Consider the following 15,495-nt stretch of genomic DNA (forward strand, 5'->3'; position numbering starts at 1 on the left):
GCTCATAAGAAGCTATGGACAACATTGCAGAGAATGAGTATTCCAGTGCACCTAATTGTGCTCATGAGGAACCTGTGCATATACCAAGAGGCCGTCATTTCAACAGAACAAGGGAACAAACACCGAGTGGTTTAAAATTAGAAAAGGTGTGCGACAGGGTTGTATTCTTTTACCATACTTATTCAGTCTGTATACTGAGCAAATAAACTGAGAATCTGAAATATGTGAAGAAAAATGTGGCATCAGGATTGGAGGAGGACTCATTAACAACCTGCAATATGCTCACTGAAAGTGAACAGGATTTAAAATATTTACGGATGAAGATTAAAGACCATACATAGCCTTTGGTATGGGTTGCACCTCAGTGTAAACAAAACAATAAATGATATGCATATAAATGGAGAAAAGATTGAAGTTGTCAAAGTCTGCATTTTGCTTGCATCAGCCATCAAATTCATGAAAGCATCAGTCGAGAAATCAAATGATGTATTGCATTAGGCAAATCTGCTATACAAGACTCTTTGAAGTGTTGAAGAGCAAAGATAACAGTTTGAGAACTAAGGTGCGCCTGACCCAAGCCATGGTATTTTTAGTAACCTCATATGCGTGTGAAACTTGGACAGTGAATAAGGAAGACTGTTGTTGTTGTCAGGTGCCATCGAGTCGGAACCGACTCATAGTGACCCCATGCACAACAGAACGAAACAATGTCGGATCCTGGGCCAACCCCACCACCGCTGCCACACTTAACGCCATCAATGATGCCACCTGGCTGATCCATCTCGTTGGGGGTCTTCCTCTTTTTCTCTGACCCTCCATCTTACCCAGCATGACATCCTTCTCCAATGACTGTTCTCTCCTGACAATATGTCCAAAAAGGAAGACTGTAGAAGAATAGATATAGTTGTGTTAGGGTAGTGGAGGAGAATATTAAAAGTACCATGGACTTCCAAAAGGACAAACAAGTCTGTGTTGGGAGAAGCACAGCCAGATTCCTCCTTGGAAGCCAGGATCGCCAGACTTCATCTTTCTACTTCGGACGTATTATCAGGAGGGACCAGTGTCTGGAGAAGGACATCATGTTTGGTAAAGTGGAGGGTCAGAGAAAAAGAGGAAGACCCCCAATAAGATGGTTTGGCTCAGTGACAGCTGCAGTGGGCTCATATGTAGCAATGATTTTGCGATTGGCCCAGGACTGGGCAGTATTTCATTCTGTTGTGCATGGGGTTGCTATGAGTCAGTACCGACTAGATGGCACCTGACAACAACAGTTTGATGAACTGAGAATTCTTCACTTCAGATTTGTTTGCTAAGTGTTAAGCCTTCATGTTTACAAGAATAGAGGTAGCATTTGCTTCTAAATGCTAAAGCTTTAAAAAGTTTGAGGGCATAGTCTCAGAGGACTTCTTGGCCAATTGACATAACAAAGTCCATAAAGACCGTGTTCTACATCTGACTTTGATGAGTAGTAACTGGGATCTTAAAACTCATGCATGGCCATCCAAGATGCAACTATTGGTCTCTCCATGTGTGGAAGAAGGAAGAGTGAAGAAAAGTTAAGATGCTTGGAAATAATTAGTCCAGTGGAGTAATGGACCATGGAGCTATCAGTGTCCATGACCCTGAGACCAGAAGTACTAGATGATACCTGGCTACTACTACCAACTGCTCTGAAATGGATCACTTTAGAAGTTCCTAGCTAGAGTGGGAGAAAATATGGACCAAAACTCAACATCATAAAAAAGACTAGGCTTATTGTTCATATAGAGACTGGTGGCATCTCAGGACTATAGTTCTTGGTCACCCTTCAAGTTTGGAACTAAGCCCCCCGCCCCCCCCCCCCAATATAAGCCTATCGCTCACCCATGCAATAGATAGGCTTATAGAGGGGACAATCCTAGTGTGGTACCCACATCATAGAATGGTTTAACCGTTTGAGATCACAAGGGCAGCGGTTACCCAAGGACAGGTTCCGAAGTGGGGGGAAGGGCAGCAGACTGGGAACTAGAAGCTAGAAACACTGGTTGGATGTGGGAAAATATTGTTACATTGGGATCATTGAGATGAAATAAAATGCATGATGTGTTGAATGTGAAACTGATGGTCTGCTCTGTAAATCTTCACTCAATTCACAATAAAAACGGGCAGGGATGGGGAGGGGCGGTGGTGGTTATGTGCCGTGGAGTCGGTTCTGACTCATAGCAACCCTGTACAGGGTTTCTGAGGCTGTAAATCTTTACGGGAGCAGAAAACTTCATCTTTCTCCCGCGGAACAGCTAGTTGTTTCGAACTGCTGACCTGGAGGTTTGCAACCCAATTCGTAACCACTATGCTACCAGAGCTCCTTATGGTTTCCAATAAAATAGGGAGGGTGTGGTTGGTCAATAGTTAATAGTCATCAAGATTTAACTTTTGACTTTTCACGTATTCCCATGTTCTCTAGTCTTGAATGGTGAGTTTGTGGTTTTCATCAGAAGGAATGTCTTGTGAAGGGTTAGGTGTTTTGTTTTTGTTTTTATTTTTGCTTTGGGATACAAAGGTGGTTCCCATGTCTTGTCAGGTGCTAAAGGGAGGGTCTTCGTCCACTGTAGCCCCTCCTGTTCTGTGTGTGCTGATGTGCTCAGAGACCTAAGCCCATAAGGCCTCTGCTGGAGTCTGTTCCGACTCAGGAATCTTCCCCTGTGACAGAGTTGAACTGCCTCACGGGGTTTTCTTGGCTGTCAGCTTTATGGAAGCAGAACGCCAGGTATTTCTCCCAAGGAGACTCTGAGTGCCTTCCACCCAACAGCCTTGGGTTTGCAGCCCAGCATCACCCATACTGGTGAGGCTAGTATGTCCGAATCGCTGAAAATCAGTGCATGGTTTTTAATTCATTTTGTTCAAATTAACATAGATTTTAAAAAACTTAACTATACATGCTCTGTGCAGAAACCTAATTGATGAAAAATGGGTTGCCATAGGAACTCATCTGTATGTAAAGCTTTTACACATTGATCACATGAAAAGAGTAAGTATTCTCTTAAATTATTTAAAAAATTTTAAGTGATCTATTTTTTGTTGTTGAGCATATATAAAACAGGACTTAGACCAATTCAACAGTCTCCGCATGTCCGGTCCACTGACACTGATGACATTCTTCCAGTTGAGCATCATTTTCACTCTCCCCGTCGGAGTTGTTTCTTCCCCCATTAACATAAACTCACTGCCCCCTAAGTTTCCGCTCTCATCTTTCCAGTTGCTGTTGTCAATATGATCACAGATCAATGAATCTGAAAAGGCTCCAGGCAGCCACCTTATGCTGGTTAAGCTAAACTATTGTTTGCCTTAAAGACTTCCAGGGATATTTTTGGTTTAAGGTTTAAAGGTTCTCTCAGGGCACTAGTTTGGGGCTTCATTTTTCATTTGCTTTTCAAATGTAAAGTACCAATAAAAAATTCAAGGAGATTTGCTAATTCCCCAAAAGTATTCCAGGGAAATTTCAGGCTGTGGTATCTTAAAATTATGTAATCTTTAAAAAAAAAAAAAAATATATATATATATTTATATCGATTATGAAATACATCTCAGTAACACCAAAAGTAAATGAAGAACTCTTAGAGTTAGCCAGTTTGAACTACAAGGTTGGTGGTTCAAGCTCACCAGCCACTCCTTGGAAACCTGTACAGGGTCACTATGAGTGGGAACCGACTTGACAGCACTTACCAACAACATCTTTGCTATGGAGTCCTGGTATGGCGCGGTGGGATAATGCACTGGACTGAAAGGTCAGTTTGAACTGCAAGGTCGGCAGTTCAGATTCCCTCAGCAGCTCCTCGGAAACCCTATATAAGGTCTCCATGAGTGGAACCGACTCAACAGCACTTAACAACAACAATCTTTGCTATATTTAGAGAAAGTCCCAGGCAGCATGTCGTGTGTACGTGCGCCTGTGTAATTATCTAAAGAAATGGAGGCACTTTCTTCCCGAGCCATGGCGCCATCATCACTCCCCCTTCTTCTTTACCTGAAGAAGGCTCTGGCCTAACTGAAATCAGCTATTTGTGTGGGATTTGGCCACATCCACTGCATTAGGAAGGAGCCCTAGTAGCATAGTGAATTAATGAGTTGGCCTGCTAGCCACAAGGTTTGAATATACCAGTAGCTATGCTTGAGAAAGACAAGACTTTCTGCTCTGGTGAAGATTTATAGCCTCAGGAACCTTATAAAGGGTCGCTATAAGTCTGAACCGACTTGATGGCACTCAACAACAACAAGGGCATTAGTGGAGGCGCAGGTCCCTTCTGCGCCATCAAGCAGGAGCCAATAGAAAAAGGAGGTTTTAAAAGCAGTTTCTCAGCTCCAGCATGCTGTTGTCTCTACCATTCTAGACATGAAGAGCAGTTACAGACATTCAGCACTCAGATAATGAGGCCCACTCTCCAGTAGAAAGACGGTCAAACTTAAGAACATCTGTGAAGAGTCTCTTGCGCAAACACAGAGTAGCTAAAGCAATTAGAAGAAATGAGGAGGTGAAAAGGCTGAGCAGAAAACTTCACAGGGCAGCTGGAGAAGACAAAGTCAAGTGTCATAGTGAAATGAGCAAAGATCTGGAGTTCCCAAGCACCCAGTCTATTCACTAGAGAAACTGGGGTGCCCTCTGGAGGCGTGATGTTCAATGCATGCGCATTACTCTGTTTCTGTTTCCCTCCACCGCCAGAAAAGATGAGCTTAGACCTTAGAGGACTGACTTATATGCGTGATAGTGGCCTCCACTCGGAGGGAGCCATCAGGTACAGAGCCTGAAGGATTTGGCAAAGAACATTCTAGCCATAAGTTAGTAAGTGCTATCAAGTCAGGTTTCTGAAGAATGGCTGGTGGGTTTGAACCGCCGACCTTATAGTAAGAAGTCCAATGCCTGTCCTACCACACCACACCCCAGGACTCTAGCAATGGGGGTTATTAACCGTGGCATTTGATGCCTGAGGCAGATGGACTCTTTTCTTCTCTGAAAGTCTTTCACCGTCTTAAAATATTTGTGTGTGCCCGTCATAGACTAGCAGCACAAAACTGAAAGCTGGGGGTTTCTTTTAAGGCAGTTTGCCTCCTGGGAGCTTGTGCCGGCCTGTGCCTTGGCAGGAAAATGAAGAATGCATTTGAAGTGGGGACTAGGACCTCCTTACAGGAGCTTCAGCAGGAGTTGGATCTGTTGCTTTTCTTTTTGAAGTCTTCATTTGGTGTAAAATTGGCCTTTTCTGCAGTGAAGAGATCAAGTGACTTCCAGATGACTTGCTTGGGCCACAGATCTTATGTTTAGGGTCTTGGGGTTGACAGGCCTTCACATATGTAGAGTCCTGGTGTGGAATAAAGCACTGGACTGCAAGGTCAGTGTGAGCCACAAGGTCGGCGGTTTAAGCTCACCAGCCACTCCTGGAAACCCTGTATAGGATCGCTTGAGTAGGAACTGACTCAGCAACACTTAACAACAATAAACAACATCTGTTTCAGCAATGATTGCTATGTTGTTGTTAGGTGCCATCGAGTCGGTACCAGCTCATAGTGAGCCTACACACAACAGAAGAAACACTGCCCGGTCTAGAGCCAAGGGATTACTGTGTTGTTAAGTGCCCTCGAGTCAATTCAGACTCATAGTAACCCTGCATAGGGTGTTCGAATTGCAGCTGGTGAGTTTGAACTGCTGACCTTGCAAGTCAAATAGACCTTGCAGTCTAACTCATTAACCCACAGTGCCACATCAGGACTCCAGTGATTGCTATGTTATTGTTGTTGTTAAGTACCGTGGAATCGGTTCCGACTCATAGTGACCCTGCACAGGGTTTCCGAGGCTGTAAATCTTTACGGGAGCAGAACGCCTCATTTTTCTCCTGCGGAACAGCTGGTAATTTCGAACTGCTGACCTTGAGGTTAGCAGCCCGATTTGTAAGCACTACGCTACCAGAGCTATAGTTAACTCTAAATTTGCCTTTCATCTCCACACCCTTCAAAAAAAATAAAATGCGTAGTGGTTACGAATCGGGCTGCGAACCTTAAGGTCAGCGGTTCGAAACTACCAGCTGCTCCGCGGGAGAAAGATGAGGCATTCTACTCCCGTAAAGATTTACACCCTCGGAAACCCTGTACAGGGTCGCTATGGGTCGGAACCGACTCGACAGCACATAACAACAACAACAATTGGTCATTTGAGGATTTCTGTCCTTTAGAAGATCTGATGTCAATAACCATTTCTTAAATTACACTGTACTCCAATGTGGCCGTGAAGCCCATTTGAAGGTCAGTGTTCTAACACTCAGCGGGGAGGTCTTAAAGATGAGAAAAACTGCACTTCACTGGCATCTCAGAGTGATTCTTTCTAAGCACAAAAGCACACATGGCTTGTCTCTTCTCTCCTGGATCCACAGTGTAAAAGCATTTAGATGCCTGCCGCTAGGATCACTAGTAAGAATTTGTGGTCAAGTTGTGTGTGTGTGTGGGGGGGGATGGTTGTTTGTTTTCTATCACCCCACACACTTTAGATCATAAAAGCCAATGGGGAATGCCAACTCTTCAGAATACATTCCAGTGCTACTTATAAAACTCTACTACAGAGGAGCTGACTGGGTAGGAAGCATCAATGATGAGATACCAGCGGTGCGTTCAAAACACATAGCTTCTACGTGATTTTGCATCCTACTTTCAGCTTCGTTGGTTTATAGTTTGGTTCACGTCAACAGTTATGTTTTAAAATAATAGCATCAAGAAGCAGCTTCTAGAACTGGGAATAGTGCAACTTCATCTTCTGTACTTTGGACATGTTATTGGTTGGGACCAGTCCCCCTGGAGGAAGGACATGATGCGAAAAAGAGGAAGACCCTCAGTGAGTTGGATGGACCCTGTAACTGTCACCAGTGACTGAAACAGAATAAAGATTGTGACGATGGCAAAGACATTCTTTTGTGCACAGGGCCTATATTGTTTGTTAAGTGCCATCAAGTCAATTTGGAATCATAGTGACCCTGTATAGGGCTTCCAAAGATTGCAACCACCAACCTTGCAGTTCAAATCAGTCTTGTGGTCCAGTGCTTATCCTGCAGCACCACACCAGGGCTCCATGAGTTGGAACCAATTTGACAACATCAAGCAAACAGCAACAGAAAGGGTTTAAAGTGTTGTTGTTGTTAAGTGCCGTCGAGTCGGTTCCGACCCATAGCGACCCTGTACAGGGTTTCCGAGGGTATAAATCTTTACGGGAGTAGAAAGCCTCATCTTTCTCCCGCGGAGCGACTGGTAGTTTCAAACCGCTGACCTTAAGGTTCGCAGTCCGATTCGTAACCACTACGCTACCAGAGCTCCTTTTTTAGTACTTTTCATTAAGTTGAAATGAAGAGATAATTTGTGAATACCATAATTATTTAGAAATTATTTGAAAATTGTCTAGTTATTTAGAAACTGTCCTGCAATGAGTATTTTCAAGGCCAAAAGATTGGGCCTAAGAAGATTCTCTTTAGCTGGGTGGCCTGAGTGTCCCAGATTTCTCCCCTTGCAAGGAGTGAAGCCTACAGCCCAACGGGAACAGCAGGAACCTGGGTAATGGAAATTGACATAACAATTTGTAATGGACAGGTGTTTGGGACAAGTTTTGTGGGAGAATTTGACCACTGATTGGCCTTTATAGTTTAAAGAGGAAAGAAAAGAAGTTGCTCCTACATTTGCAGGAGAATTTGAGCAAAAAGCCAAGAGCTGGAATCAATCACTAGTCATTGAGCATGTGCTTTTCCACTGCATGAGAACAGGGGTGCAGAGTTGCCTGTGGGTAGCACAGATTACTGGGAGAGACAGACAGACAGACATCACACACAGAACCAAGTTCAGAGTGCTGCAGGGGCTGTGGAAAAAGTGAGCTTAATATATCTAGGGGTTCCAACGGTCTTCCCACTCTCCCACTTGGAGCATTGTCTTCAAGAGCCCGCAAGAAATAGAGCCAGTTCGAGAGCTATGGATACAGAGGTGGAGAGATTGAGAGTCATTTACTTTAAGGGGTTAGCTCACACAGTTGTAGGGTCTGGCACATCCAAGATGCATAGGTTAGGTGAAGAGAGAGAATGGGCTCTGCCAAGATACCTATCTAGTCTAGTGAAAATGGCTTGTATGACTCCCTATGAACCCAGTTGGAGACCTGGTTGGCCAGCAGTATGGCAAGACCTGGGGACTCTTGGTCCCAGAGTCAGTGACGTAGCCACAGAGGACTAGAGTGGAGAGTGAAGCATCCAGCGGATAAGAAGAGAGAGCGTATGCACAAGAACACCCACACTTGCAGATAATACCCACTTGACCTGGCTTTAATTACTAGATGATCAGAGCTCAACTAGAACAAGAAAGTAGAGGGAAAAAAGAGCAGTCTGATACAATTTGATGAACTTGACCTACACCTATGGATGCAGTAGCTCAAAAGAGGGAACAAATCTTTACAGCAAGGATCATTCCCACCCCCTCCATACACAGAGTAGACAGGAATGGGCAACTTGGACATTGGCTACCAAAAATGATGGGTGGAGGGGCTACAAAGGCAAGAAATGACTGGCTTACAAGCTTTCAAGAGGGAGCCTAGATCCAGAGAGTGCAGAGGAAGGTAGAATTTCCACTGAGTAGTATCCAATCTGTCTGAGTGGGGCTGATGAAAGGAGATGTGGATAGCACTCATGTGGCACAATAGAGAATAATTGCTATCAGGACTGACTGTGAGGGTTGGAAATGTAAAGGTAGACATTTTGTAGCAAAAGGAGGGGAGTGGTGGACTTTGCAGTCCAGGAGCGGAGGTCCCTGGGAGCATGAAGGGAGAAGAGCAGAGACCAGGACCCTACCCAGAGAAGCAGTGATGCCAGAGATGGAGGCAGAGACGATGACGTGGAGAGATGGAGTGGCTGGGGACTCTAGACCCAGAGAGGGAGAGGGGCTGTGTGCTGACGACCAGGGGGCAGGTTTGCACGGTATACCCTTTGGTTGGTTGGTTGATGCATGGAGGGGATTGTAGCCATGGCAGTGTAACGATATACGTTAGGATGAATGTAAAGCTAATGTTCTCCCATGTAAACTATCACATAATTCACAGTAAAACATTTTTTTTTTTAATCGCCTATATGAGACCAGGTTGTCAATTGATTACTTTAAAACAAAGATGAGAATGGAAGAGAACAGGAAAACGAGATTAATGGGTAAAGATACAACAACCAGAACAGAAGCAGTAAACATGCTTGTGCGTTATGAAGACTATAGTGTGTAGTCTAACCATTTCAGCGCCTTGATGCCTAGGATATCAATGTTTATTTGTTCCATTTCACAAAATTGACAATTTTCTTAAATTTATGCTGTGTACATTTCATGTTCCAATTATTAATGGATGTTTACAGCAGTTTCTCTTCATTTTGAGTTGTGCCCATCAGCAAATGAAGGTCTTTGAGGAGGCAGCTCTGCCCCAGTCACATTCTGAGTGCCTTCTGATGTGAGGGGCTCATCTTCTAGCACTGTATCTGACAATATTCTGGTGCTCTTCATCATGTTTATATTGAATATTGAATATAGTTTACAGAGGTTAAAATGTAGATTACATTAAAATGCATCTTTGATGAATGATGATCGATTCTAAAATAACTCTGTAAATTCTATAGGCTTGTTACTACATAAATGAAATGGATACTCCCTATATCCTCAAATGACCTCTGTCTGGGTTGTCACTCTCACTCATTCATTCTGAAGTGCATATTTACTGTGTGCCCACTATGCCTGCCACGTTGTCAGGTGCCAGCTATAGCTGTGGACACTAAAGTGTAGCCCACTGCAACTTTATTTAAATCATGAGAGGGGATGACCAAAACACCATTCTAGCCCAATAGCCTGGCTTCACTACTTAGTGGTTTTGTTCATGTGTCTGTAACTTTTCCTCTGTGAAGAAGAAATGACAGTGAGATGTGGATAGATAGGAATGTTCCACTAGACATGAAAGATGCAAATGTTCTTAAAAGGGCAGCTGGAGAAAACAGAGGGATCATCCACAGAGCAGAAGGTAAAAGAGTCAGGGTTCTGCTGCGTGGCTCCCAGGATCCCACTTGGGATAGATGGTTTGAGGATGAATACCGCAGCCCATCAAGGCAGGTTCCTTGTGCCCAAGAGGTGGTCCCTGTGCCGTTTCTTCTGGGGGGGTTGAGTGCCACCCACCTTCCTCTTCCTGTGCCCCCAGCACTTCTTAGCATGAGCTCCCTGGAAAAAGTGATGAGGTCCCCAGGCCCAAGCCAGCATGACAGGGACCTCCCTCATGGTCACCAGCAGTGATTGGGGTCAAGCTTCAGGCACTGTGCATAATACAAAGTAAGAGCTCAATTATTAATACTTTGATGACTTATTAACAATATTACATGCAGTGAGATAAAACATAAGACAGATTTTTTCATTAACATCATCTTTTCCAAATATGGTTAGTTAAAAATGTATTTTTCTCCATGATCACATGTAATTCTGAGCTTTTTCTTCTAAATATGAGAAATACCATAACACCAAACCTCTGCTGTTTCTTCCATTCTCCAGAAAAGAAAGTGGTTTTTTTGTTTTGTTTTTTACACCTCGTTCTCCAACCAAAACAACACAAAGTCAACAGGAACCCACACAATGTGAAAGAATGATTTTGCTGGTAGTGCTGAAGATGCCCACACAACCGGAAGAATATTTGGTTCAGTATTATAGGTTCAAGTACTGGCAAAATAACCAGCGAAGTCTCTGTGACTCAGTGTGCCCGCTCACTTCATTGATGTTTTCAGTTGTAAATATATTTTGTTCTTCTCCAACAACTTGGAGGCAGTGAAGTTTTCCCAGAATGAGGGCCCTTTGTCTTGATTGTCGAGTGTTGCTATAACAGGAGTACCACAGTGGAGGACTCTTAACAAGCAGAAGTTTATTTTCTCACCGTTTAGGAGGCTAGAAATGTGAATAAGGTCGCTGACTCTGGGGAAGACCCTTTTCTTTATCAGAGAGGACTTCCCAGTCCCTTGGTGACCTCCCCGTGGCATCTACCTTGTCTCTTGTCCCCCATTCTGGCATTGGTGCTTCTGTACCTGAGCTGCACCTTTTATTTTTGCCCCAGTACTGATGTAAAGAGAACCCGATCCCTGGATGGGATTGCATCGGCAGATGTAGCAGCTAGAGTTCCAGCACTGCTTCCGGAGGCACAGGTCAGTCTGTAACTCCCCTCTCTGCCTTCCACTCAAGGGTGCTGTCTTGGTTGCAGGTGCTGTTTGGCACGGCCGATGGGCAGGTGATCGTCATGGACTGTCATGGGCGCATGCTGGCACACGTCCTGCTGCACGAGTCGGAGGGCATCTTGGGCATGTCCTGGAACTACCCCATCTTCCTGGTGGAAGACAGCAGCGAGAGCGACACAGACTCGGATGACTACTCCCCGCCCCAAGGTAGTGCCGGCTCCCACCCCAGGCAGCCCCCACCTCTGTTCCCCCTGCTGTCCCTTTCTTCAGAGTAGCAGGTCAGGTGGATTAAGCGCCATATAAAATGAGACGGACGACCCTTCCTGTGTCCCTGGGGTATTGTGGGGCTTAGCTGCTTAGCCAGGATAAAGAGAGATGAAGATGAAAAATGCTGAGCTATTAATATAACTTAATATGTGGCAGCTTCAGATCCCTAACGCTGTTAACTCAAGGAAAGGACTCACTTTGCGATAGTGAAGGCCAGCACCTTGGGCAGTTCCTCCATGCCCTGTCCACTTCGCTTCGGTCAGAAGCCACATGTTTCTCAACCCAGAAGAGCTCCCTCCTTCCCCGTAAGCCTCACAGCGTGTCTAATGGGTTGGCATCAGAGTCTTCAAACGAAGGGCAGTAACAGAGGTGTTTTCCATCTCCTGCCTCCTCCATCCCAGCAGTGTAGTTTGTCCCTCAGATGCATAAAGAGGCAGGGAGAAGTGGAGGCGTTTGATTTGGTGCCTGTCAGTACTCAGTGTGGGCTCTCGCAAGCATTGGTCTTCATCAGTGCCCCACCCATAGGCCCCCCTCTTTTAGTAAAAGGACAGTCTATTATGAAACCAGCGCAAGGGGAGAGCCAGGCTTAGAAGTCACCACATGCCGCAGCTCTCTGGCTACTCCACAGCTGCTCAGGGCGGCCCCTGTCTTCCCTGACGGCAGACATGCGCAGACTCAGCGTCCCCCGTGCCATTGGAGCACCTCCACCAGTACTTCGGTGTTTCGGTTTTCCGGTGTTCTCGTTTTCCGTCTGTCCTGTCACAGAGGGAACTGCAGCGATCGATCGATCCATCAATTGATTGATCGATTGATACATTTTTGCTTTGTTTTTTAAGTAGGAAAGGGTAATGTTTAAATGTGAGGGCATAAATTGTAATGGTGGTAGCATCTCAGGACCAACAGGCCCTGGGAGGAGCGTTGTTCCTCGTACCCATAAATCCATTGGGGAGGAAAGTGTACCATTCCCTCATAAGGGTAGTTATCTGTGTCTTGATAACTAATGTCAGACTCCTCATGCTTTTGAAGCGGAGCTCTTCCTTTAGGAGACTGAAGACAGAGTAGCTGCCCGACTTTATCACTGCAGGAAGCGAGGTCCACAGGTGTCATTTATAGCCGGTCAGGTACCAGAGGGCTTCAAAAGTTCATGGAAAATGGAATGAAGTCAGCAGAGTTTTCTGACTAACTTAGAAGCCCCCGTGTCTGTCTCAGAGCAGCATTCTCCCTGACTGCTGTTCCAGTCTGTTGCCTTCTAAGAGCAAGGAAACCAGTTAGAAGTTCAGTCTTCCTGGTCAGGCCAAGGAGGGCTGTGGTGAGGCCGCTGAGGCGGGGCTGAGAGGGACATTCAGGGAGGCTGCACAGGCCCGATGTCTGGAGGTGGGAAACTCTGCAGGGAAGGGGTCTTTGGAAAGAACCAGGAATAGAAGGGTCCAGTGCATAGTCCACCGTGGCCACATTCTTAGGACCTGGGCATGCGTTTCTGAGTGTATAAAGCAGGATTTCCCTGATACTGGCTGCCCATTGAGGGTACAGCTCAGTTCTTCACAAGTCTGCTCTCTAGCCCTGAAGTCACTCATGACAGAAACTAAGAACTAAGGAGGAGTCTGTCCATTGGCTCATTTCCTGTTACATTCAGTGAAAGCACACTTCATGCTAAAAAGCAACTTTTCTGAACAAAAAGTGCGTTGGACCAGGAATGAGAAACATTTTTGTCCCTCGTCCTGCCAGCTTGGCACGTGAACATTGCATGACCTTGAATAATTGACACATCTGGGTCATTAGGAGCACACGCCACAGTAACATACATCTCATCACCTTCCCTGAAAGACCCAGGAGCCCCACTGCCACACCAAGGACCTCCTGGACTTTCTGTACCAGGTCCTGACTCTCGGCCCAAGGTCTCTGAAAAGGCCACCCTTTTGATGACCCACAAGTTTTGGAATGTTGTGAAACACTCGCCTCACGTGGCCTCCCATCCAGGTTCTCAGCACTACCGGGCCTGTGGACGTGGGTGGGGGTCGCGTGCTCACAGCTCCCTCTGACTCTGCACCTTGTCCTGCAGATGGCCCGGCGGCATACCCCATCCCGGTGCAGAACATCAAGCCCCTGCTCACCGTGAGCTTCACCTCAGGAGATATCAGCTTGATGAACAACTATGACGACTTGTCCCCTACTGTCATCCGCTCGGGCTTGAAAGGTACAAAGTGCCCACGGGTCAACCCAGGGTCTCACAGCAGCATTACTGCTTCCTGGCTACTGCCATGACCCCATCTGTGCAGGTCACATCCCCCAGGGCCTTGGCTTCGCTGGCAAGTCCTTCCCTAGCCTGAGCTGGAGACGGCTTCCCCATAGTCAGCATTTGTCACAGGTGCTCTTACCCTCCCTGATGCAGGTGAAGTCATCGCTCAAGCACACAGGTATGTGTGCACCAGATGCACAGTGAGCTGACTGCAGCACCTGTCAGTCTGCAGGCGACGGAGGGTCATTCTGAGGGTTAGGTGGGCTGGGGATGGCCCACCACAGTAGATGGAAACATTGATATCGCGTGCTGGTGTGGTGAAACGTGGTTCTGTCAGAAGGCAACTTCCTGGGGCCATTGTTGTTGTTAGGTGTCATATGACTGATGTTGTGCCCCTGACGATTCTTTAGAAACCACTTCTGTCTGTTCAGTTGAGTAGTGCAGTGTCGGCAGTTTCTGGTCTGTGACATGAAAGAGACCTTCTGTCATAGGGTAGAGACACGCCTGCATCTTTGGTACAACATGTGACAATCTTTCCAAATAATCATCAGTCCAGTGGGTATTGCCATGTGCTTCTTATCTGGCCTGAATGATGCACAAAGAATCAAGTTCTTCACTGTTGGTTGGCAGCAATGTATTATCCTTCTCGCCTCCACACCCCCGCAAGTACTAAACCCAACTGCTGACCAGTCAGTTCTGACTCACAGTGGCCCTATAGCACAGAGTGGAACAGCCCTATAGGGCTTCCGAGGCTGTCAACCTTTACAGAAGCAGACTGCCATAGCTTTCTCCCATAGAACAGATGGTGGATTCGAACCACCAAACTTTTGGTTAGCAGCTGAGAGCTTTTAACCACTGTACCACCAACGAAAAAGCAAGACACCAAATCCATTGCCACTGAGTCACTTCCTACTCATAGTGACCTGTGTAGGTTTCCGAGGCTATAACTGAACCGGAACTGAAAGCCTCTTTCTCTCGTGGAGTAGCTGGAGGATTTAAACTGCTGAACTTGCAGTTAGCAGCCCACCTTGGAATCCACTACACTACCAAGGCTCCTTAAAACAGGGTTGTTGTTGTTGTTGTGAAGTGCCGTTGAGTCGGTTCTGATCCATGGCGACCCTGTATAGGGTTTCCCAGGAGCAGCTGGTGAGCTTGAACCACCACGTCTGGCTGGCGCATTACCCCACAGCGCCACACCATAAATTCTCCAGTAGGTTCTGTTTTCAGTCTTCAAAGATTGTACTTTCAAACTTTGTGAACAGGTGTATGCATTTCTTTGGAGTCTGCTTCTAATTCCAGAGTCCTGGAAACCTTTGTTCTCTCCCAGGTATCTAAACCCTAACGATTCTGTTTCTGGGAACTGTTTTACTCGTTGGATGTATTTGTTCTTATTAGAATGTCTGTCAAATCAGATCGTATCGGACAGCACTTTGAATGCAGCCCCTCAAATGTACAATGAGATGTGCGGAGAGAAACAGGCTGGGGAGGCCAAAATTTTGACTTGATTTTTATCCTAAAAATACAGGCAAATAAGGCTGGTGGCACAGTGGTTAAAGCACTTGACTGCAAACCCAAAGATTGGCAGTTCTGGCCTACCAACAGCTCCACGGGGGAAAAGATTTAGAGAGCTGCTCTCAGAAGGATGACAACCTAGGGAACGCTGTGGGGACCCGTCTCCTCAGCCCTACAGGAATACTGGAAGTGAGAATCGACTCAAAGGCACGCACCACACCAGTCAATAATAGACTCGAATGTGAAGATCCCTGGGTG

At 45.9% G+C, this 15,495-nt stretch overlaps 1 protein-coding gene across 1 annotated transcript in view; it reads left to right on the top strand.

Moving 5' to 3' along the window:
- The window catches only part of TULP4 (tubby like protein 4), a 165,260-nt gene that overhangs the window by 100,676 nt on the left and 49,089 nt on the right, over positions 1–15,495 (top strand). The window contains exons 4-5 of the mRNA XM_006868456.1: positions 11,249–11,429; positions 13,549–13,683. Coding sequence (XP_006868518.1) covers positions 11,249–11,429; positions 13,549–13,683 — 316 coding nt within the window. The remainder of the gene's footprint in view (positions 1–11,248; positions 11,430–13,548; positions 13,684–15,495) is intronic.

This window comes from Chrysochloris asiatica, unplaced genomic scaffold (genome assembly GCF_000296735.1).
Source record: "Chrysochloris asiatica unplaced genomic scaffold, ChrAsi1.0 scaffold00117, whole genome shotgun sequence".
Taxonomy (NCBI): domain Eukaryota; kingdom Metazoa; phylum Chordata; class Mammalia; order Afrosoricida; family Chrysochloridae; genus Chrysochloris; species Chrysochloris asiatica.